The sequence below is a fragment of the Corylus avellana genome, chromosome ca10 (genome assembly GCF_901000735.1).
Source record: "Corylus avellana chromosome ca10, CavTom2PMs-1.0".
Taxonomy (NCBI): domain Eukaryota; kingdom Viridiplantae; phylum Streptophyta; class Magnoliopsida; order Fagales; family Betulaceae; genus Corylus; species Corylus avellana.
The window spans coordinates 18,834,696-18,842,965 of NC_081550.1; the positions used below are offsets into that span (position 1 = coordinate 18,834,696).

Here is an 8,270-nt window from a genome sequence, read left to right on the forward strand (position 1 = left end):
AATCTAAGTTGAGGAAGTTTCCAGATCCAATTGGGCATCTCTCCATAAATCTGGTTTTTTGAAAGGTCTAAAGAGTATAAACTGGATTGGTTTCTAAGGAAATCGGGGATTTTTTTCAACTTGCTAGAAGCCAAGCCTAAAGAAGCAATTTGGGGAAGCGGGGATGATGAAAGGTTAAAACCACTATATTCAATCAACAAATTGGAGCCGTCAAAGTTGTTTGAAGAAAGTGAAAGGATTCCAAGACCTCGAAGTTCAAAGATAGACATGGGTATTGGACCTTCCAAGTTGTTATTGCTCAAATCAAGCTCATGTAGCAAGTAAGAAGAAATGTTAGAAAATTCTTTGAGTTGACCAGAAAATTGGTTATGGGAAAGTTGTAATACCTGCAACGATGGAAGGGGAAAGAGTGAAATTGGAATATCCCCATTCAGTGAATTGTCACTTAAATCAAGAATCTCTAGATTCAAAAGTTCTGCCCATTGAGTGGAAGTAATCTGACCAGTTAGATTATTGGAAGAAAGGTATAGGTGGGTCAGATTCTTGGCCATGCTAAATACTGGAATTGATCCACTAAACATGTTCAATGACATGTCTAAATAGACCAACTGTGTAAGGCTCGCCATCGAATCTGGAATTGATCCTCTGAAATTGCAATTTGAAAGATCTATTGTTGACAACATTTTAAGGTTGCCAATAGAATGTGGCAAAGAACCTTGCAAGTCATTGTATGATAAGTCAAGCGTCTGTAGTGTTGGAATCTGGAAGATTTTTTTTGGAAATTTTCCATTCAACCCAGAAGAGGAGACTTCCAAAGATGTCAAGTTTTTGAAATCTGCTAAAAATTCTGGAACTGGAGAAGAAAAGTCGTTACCATTCAAACGAATAATTGAGAGGGACTTAAGATTTCGTAAAGATGAATCAATAGGGCCTGGAAGATTGCAGTTTGACAAGCTCAACACTCTCAAATTTGGCAATGAAGATGATAAGACCTGACACCACTTGTTACCTTGTGCTGATATAGCTACACCATCAAGATAAAGTTCGATAAGCTCCGAAAGGTTCCGAAGAAGCATATTTAAATTTGGTTTCTCAAGATAAAGGCCATTGTTGATAGATAAATCAAGAGTAACCAACCTTGTCAAATGCGAAATCGCAATAGGAATCTGCCCTGCAAAGCCAGCATTTGATAGATTCAAATAACTCAAATTCGTTAGCTTGTCAAACTCTGATGGAATCTCTTGAGAATTGTTGAAGTGGTTATAAGCCAAACTCAGGCTCCGGAGATGCTGAAGACTGAAGAGGCTGCTTGAATTGTCAAATCCACCCGTAATGGACTCATTGGTCAGGTCGAGACCAATAACATGCCCCTCGTTGCAGGTTACGCCTTCCCAAGAGCAACAATCAGCACTTTGATTCCAGTTAACAAGTTTTGTGGACCAAGAAGGATCGAATGTAAAATTGTTCTTCAATTGCAGCAACAAGGACTGCTGATTATCGAAACATGGGCTAGACGCCCCAAAGACAGAGATGCAGAGGAAAAGTGAGTAAATGGCCATCAAGAAAAGCCAAAAAAAGACCGGGAGTCTCATTGGAGGGCGTTATATATAAATATAAGAGACGTACAGTTTTACAGTAAAGAATGGAAGAGTTGGTGATATAAGATATTAATGGTGGATTCAGGAGGATATATATAGATGGAGGTCATTGGAGGTCATTGCTTCAGCTAGCCATGGGATTAAACCCATTTACTTTTGGGTTTCGCTCTGCTTTCCGTTGGTCATAAGTGGAGTTGACGCGGTCCGAACAATATATAAACAATTTATATTATTGAATTTATTTTCTTTGTTTTTCATTTATATTCAAATAAAATATGTTCAAATAATTGACTATACTTCCGCCCAAGTCTCCATAGACTTCCTCCCCTCTCCTTATATAAGCTTTATTGATCATTAGTTACAAATAATTGAAACCGCGGGCCCATATTGAAATTAATAGGCAATTTACATGTATAAGACTCAAAGTATGGAATCTTTGTATCAAGAGTAAATTTATTTTTCATTGTCTATCATCTTTACATTTGAGATAAGCTTCAAAACCCAAAGTAGATGGACTAGCATAACAAATGTGACTTTTTATTTATTTCTCATTGTCTTTCTTTATATTTATTCTCAATAAGCTAAAAGTAAGTGCTCAAAAAGTCTTTACTCTTTCTTTTTCAACTATTGATGCCTAATTTGTTTTTGTGAAATTTATGCAAGGATTGACTTCATGTCATACTTTATTGATTATTAGTTGCAAATAATTGAGATGATGGAGCTTATATTGAACTTAACAAGCAAATTACACGTATGCGAGTCATGCGACTTAAAGCATAGAGTCTTTGCATGGAGATAAAAGGGAAAGCTTCACTTAAAATCCTGAACTCTCGAACGTTTTGAGAAGGTCCCCTAAATTTTAAAAACTCAACATTTCACTCCCATAAAATTTCAATTTGATGCAATGTATCCCACTCCATCACTTTTTATATGTTAAAAGTGATAAAATGACAATTATACTCCTAACTTTTTTTAACTTTCAAATTTATCCTTAATTTCAAATTAAAAATTAAAAAAAATAATAATTTCAAATACGCAAAATGAGGCTTACCTTTTTCCTATTTATTTATGGGTTTCACTTTTCTTTCCGTTGGTCATATATTCAAATAAAATATGTTCATTTTCATTTTTTCATTTTTTTTTTAAAAAAAAAAACAATTAAAAGAATGCAAAAGAAAATATAAAGCTATGAAAATTTTGTTTCCACATACATTTTGTCATGTATGTTTGCAAATAGGGGTGTTAAACGAGCAAGCCGTTCGTGAGTGAGATCGGGATCGGCTCGTATAAGCTCGGCTCGTGTTCAACTCGATTATTATATGAGGCGTTTCGTGAACACAAATACTGGCTCAAATATTAAACGAAGCAAGCTCGGCTCGACTCGGTTAGGCTCGTGAGCAGCTCGTATAAGGTTCGAATTGGTAGTTGTTCACATAATTTCTCATATTAATATTAAAAGTTGATGATTTTTTTTCCTAATAGCACCATTTTATTATAAAATGATGCATATCTTCTCTCTTCGAAATTAGGGGTGTCAACCTGGTCCGGTTTCCCGGTTTTTGGCCAAAACCGGAACCGAAACCAGGGTACCCCGGTTCTCGGTTTTGGAAAACAGGAACCGGAACCGGGGTCCCGGTTACCGGCTGGTTCCGGTTTTAACCGGTCCGGTAACCGGTTTTTGAAGAAAATTGGTTTTTAGGCTTATTTTAGGTGTTAGGCCTAAAATAAGCCAATTTTTTTTTCATAAGTTGGCTCATTTTTTAAAAAAAATCTATTAGTATTTTTATCTAAATTAAAGAGGCTTTATTATGATTGTTCCAAATAATTAAAAAATAAACCTAAAAAAGCCCAAAAATCCTAAAAAATCAATGTTTTTAATATATATATATATATAAACCCGATTCCGATATTCCCGGTAAAAACCAGGTACCAAAAACCGGGTACCTTAACCGGGGTACCCGGTTTTTGGATTTTTCGTACCGGAACCAGAACCGGGTCCTTAGTTTCCCGGTTCTTGGTTTTCCAATTCTGGTTCCAGTTTCCCAGTAATTTTTGACACCCCTATTCGAAACCAAGTGTCTTGCTGTCTTGACTCAGGCCCCATACTCTGCTAATCAAGTTAAGCAAATGCTCATATGCAAGTTGGCTTATTGATCAGTTTAAGAGTACTTGAAGTTTAAATTTATAATAAAAATAAATAAATTAAATATAAGAGCCAGCTTGACTTATTATGAGCTCGAGCTTGGGCTCGATTTTTTGGCTCGTCCTTGAGCTTGGCTCAAGCTCGAGCAAAATTTAAACGAATCGAGTTCAAATAAGGAAAGCTCGCTCATGCTCAGCTTGTTTACACTCTTATTTGCAAAAAACCATCGAGGAGAAAAACAATTAGTAGATATAATCATCTTGGTTGTCATTATGTCATCATCGTTACTGCATGTCATCATACGAACCAAAGGCATCCACCAGAAAAACTTGGAAAGACAAAGTCTTGTCCCTCCCACCTATCCTTTGAACAAATTTTGTTGCCGTGTACTAGTTTCTAATTTATTTTCATGAAATTTATATAAGAATTGACTTCATGTCATCTAGTACAACGGTGAAAATAGAATTTTAGGTTTCAGAGACAAAATAAAAAAATAAAAAATTAAATTGAGGGCATACAAATTTAATTTTAAAAGGATTATTAGGGTATTTAAAAAATAAAAAAAAAGTTGTGGAAGACGCCCCAAGCCTACATTTATTTCCACCCCTCTCCTTATATAAGCTTTATTGATTATTAGTTACAGATAATTGACACCGCAGGCCAATATTAAAATTAACAAGCAATTTACATGTATAAGACTCAAAGCATGGAGTCTTTGCATCAAGATAAGATTTATATTTCATTGTTTATCGTCTTTACATTTCATATAAGCTTCAAAACCCAAGACTAGCATAACAAATGTGACTTCTTATTTATTTTTCATTGACTTTTTTTGTATTTTTTCTCAATAACCCAAGAGTAGGTGCTCAAAAAGTCAAGGCCCCTTTTTTCCAACTATTAACGCCTAATTTGTTTTTGTGAAATTTATACAAGGATTGACTTCATGTCATGCTTATATGCTTTATTAATTACTAGTTGCGAATAATTGAGATGATGGAGCTCATATCGAACTTAACAGGCAATTAACATGTATGAGACTCAATGCATGAAGATAAAATTTAGGAGAAACTTCACTTTGACTCTCTGAACTTTCGTCAAATTTTACAAACCCCCCTGAACTTTCAAATCTCTCATTTTGGACCCCTGAACTTTCAATTACTCTCAATTAGAACCATTTCATTAATTTTAGCAGTTAAAAAAAAAAAAAAAAAAAAACCAAAATGTCATTAATTTTCATTTTTTAAAAAAAAATAAAAAAATAAAAAACCTTTTGGAAGTTGGAATTTTATACAAAAGTCAGGGGTATAAACGTCATGTAACATTTAAAATCTGACGGGGGGTCCACATTGAGAGTAAGTGAAAATTCACGAGTCCAAAATGAGAGATTTGGAAGTTTAGGGGGAGATTTGTAAAATCGAGTGGAAGTTCAAGAGGCCAAAGTGAAGTTTCCCCAAAAATTTATTTCTAATTGTCTATCGTCTTTCCATTGAGATAAGCTTTAAAACCCAAAGTTGACCGACCATCATGACAAATGTGTCATGCCCTGCATATTTAAAAAATAATAATAATTTAAATTTATATTATTAAATTTAAATCTTAAAATTATTCTAGAAGATTATGTGAACTAAACGATCGATGTCACTATCGATCGATTGATGGAACCAGCCTAGCACCGAACGAGGTTTTCATTGATCGATTGATGAAGTTAAGGAACTATCGATTGACAATTACAAGGAATAAAAATCAAGACCATAAAACCATCATCTCGTGCATGAACATCCATAAAACCATCATCTCATCCATAATCTTTGTTAGGAATATTTTCACTCACCTGGCCCATCAGTCTTTGGGCTTCAAGGCCTATGTCAGGCCCACAAAGAAAGCACTATTGGAATAGGAATCTCAATCTAGCTCCAATTAGAAATCCTTGAAGAATCTAACACAACAATCCTACTCCAAGCCTAATTGAAGTAGGACCTTATTTGTATAAATTCATCTTGTGTCACTCTAGTGTCCCTCAAAAAATGAGGTGACTTTTAAAATTACCATTTGATCAAAATCCAATTGTAATTAATTACAATGCTAATGGTGATTTTAAAAGTCACATCATCCTTAGAGTGACAAAAGAGTGACACAAGAGAGACTTGTAGCATTATTTCATATCCAATTCAAACTCTTAGCACTCACAATATATTTGAACTCCTCCGTCGAATTGAATTGTTAACCTCAAACGAAATCCACTTTACTTGACCTACATGTTATTTTTTACCCTGCTCATACCCGTTTTACCCTCACCCTTACTACCTTATATGTCCAACATGCGACCCATATGGAGCTAAAGACCCACTCGTGGCTGAACACCCACTGCCCAAGCTGCAGAACAAAAGTCGAAGCTGAAGAAGTAGCTTCCAGCCATTCAAAGTCGATGGTCAGTGACTCCATGTCTGATAGCCCATGCTAAGGAATCATGCGCGCGCGCACATATATATATACGTTGTTGTATGGGAATTACAACAAAAAGACGAAGAAGAAGAAGAAAAATCAGGAAATAGAATATTGCCTTAAACGCCAACCACCATGAAATTAACTCAATTGACAAAGAGGGTAGATATTTCTGGCGTGCAAGTGGTAGCATTTATTTATCGTCACTGTTCTATTTATTGCCCAAGTCCAACCCTTTTTTGTCTGATTACATAATTTACATGGACAGATGCCCGCTCATGTTTGATATTTCAGAAACTGAAAGTATCCTCATGCCTGCTCATGTTTGATATTTATCGTCACTGTTCTATTTATTGCCCAACCCTTTTTTGTCTGATTACATGGACAGATGCCCGCTCATGTTTGATATTTCAGAAACTGAAAGTATCCTCATGCGCTCATGTCTGATATTTCACTTTAAGAGGCGCCTATCCCAATTTTACAGAAATTCAGGCAATTTTAGAGAAAGGGAATCTCCACGGCAAGTTGCTCGGCAGACATACCCCTCAAATTAACACTAAATTTGCAATATCCTACAAAACTAAAGATTGCATCATTATCATGCAAAAAGAAAAAAATAATCATTAAAAAATTTCAATAAGATTAATATACCCATACAAATTCAAAATAAACAACTAAAAATTAAAAAAATCAAAAACAAAGAAAGTGGAAGAGGTGGCCACTCCCAAGGCCATAGAGTGGTTCAATCACCCTCATGACGCCAAAAAAAGAGAGGGGTTAATGGCCTTGGGGATGATTCAGCCACCATACAGGGGCGGCTGAACCACTCCTAATCATTTGAGGGAAGTTTGGCCTCTGCAATTGGCCATGGGGATGGCTTTAAGCTTATTTTTCGGTTAAAAACTTTTTTTAAGGTATTTTTGTCATTTGGGGCACATTGTAATTTTTTGTAGTTTAGAAGGCGTTTATGCAATCTTTAGTTCATACTTAAAAAGAACATAGAGATCATTGTCCCTCCTTTTTATTGTTCTTTCCCTCTCCCAGAAACGGAGGGGGGGGGACCGGCATAGGCCATGGTCCCCCCAAAATAAGGAAAAAAAAAATTATAAGTAAAAAAAAAAAAAAAAGTAAAAAGTAAAATAAAGTTTCAAGTTTAGTCATTTTGGCCCTCTCCTAAAAAAAAAGTTGCCCCTATTTTTAGATTTTTTTGCCATATCTAATAAAAACTTTTGGTCTTATTCTTAATTTTTTTGGGGCCATACCCATTAAGTTTTTTTTTATTTTTGGTCTTTACTTTCAAATGTCCATTTTTTGGCCATTACTTTCAAATGCTCACTTTTTTTTTGCCATTACGGTAGTCCTTATTTCATAAAAAAACAACCAAAATGATTTTTATTTTTTTTAATAAAAAAATTCTAAAGAACTGAAAAAAAAAAAAAAAAAAAAAAAAGGCTAGCCCCCTCGCTTAAAATTTTCTGGCTCCGTCCTTGCCCCCTCCATTCCCTAATCCGTTTTTTCCCCTCTCTTTCCTTGATCTTTTCACCTTTCTCTTCCCCGATCTGTGTTTCTTTTATTTTTTGTGTTTGTTTTTGGATATCGTTTTCTTTTCCTTGTTGTTGTTCTTTGTCTGCTTGTTTTTTTCCTATTTTCTTGCTAGGTGTTTGTTTTGACACACTTTGTGGGTGCCGCTCATGAGGGATTCACTCAAACTTCCTCACAGTTCTTTAAGTGCGCCGTCGATCTCCTTCGCGCCAGCTTTGCCGTCTACCATCTTCTTCCGGGTCTTTTCACGCGTCCCCACCGTGATATGCTTCCAACGCCACCTACACATCGGTTTCCAGCAAGCACGCGATCGGCTTTTCTTCCGACTACTATCATCCACCTACTGTGCTCCTATTTTTTGATTTTCGGTTGTATTGCTTTGATTTTCCTGGTATTTTGGTTGGGTTGTGTTGCTTTCCTTGTATTTATCTTGTTTTTCTGGCTGCTTGTAATAAGGCCATGTCTTCTCTTGATCTGCTCGCTTGTTATTTTGGTCCAGACCCTTGGAGTTGTGGATGTGAACGATATCCTAGCTTTCGGATCGA

General features: G+C 35.7%; 1 protein-coding gene across 1 annotated transcript; it reads right to left on the minus strand.

Moving 5' to 3' along the window:
• Positions 1-3: 3 nt before the first annotated feature.
• LOC132163081 (receptor-like protein 19) lies at positions 4-1,559 on the minus strand. Its single transcript, XM_059573278.1, has 2 exons — positions 182-1,559; positions 4-50 (listed from the first exon to the last, which is right to left on the minus strand). The coding sequence occupies exons 1-2, from the start codon at positions 1,557-1,559 to the stop codon at positions 4-6; spliced, it is 1,425 nt and encodes a 474-aa protein (XP_059429261.1).
• Between the last annotated feature and the right edge of the window lie 6,711 nt (positions 1,560-8,270).

What these genes read in the sequence shown, in the direction of transcription:
- LOC132163081 (XM_059573278.1), bottom strand. Translation starts at nt 1,559, where the DNA reads ATGGCCATTTACTCACTTTTCCTCTGCATCTCTGTCTTTGGGGCGTCT. An exon ending in TTTGTTGATTGAATATAGTG is followed by an intron (nt 51 to 181) that starts GTTTTAACCTTT and finishes TCAAAAAACCAG; the next exon opens with ATTTATGGAGAGATGCCCAA.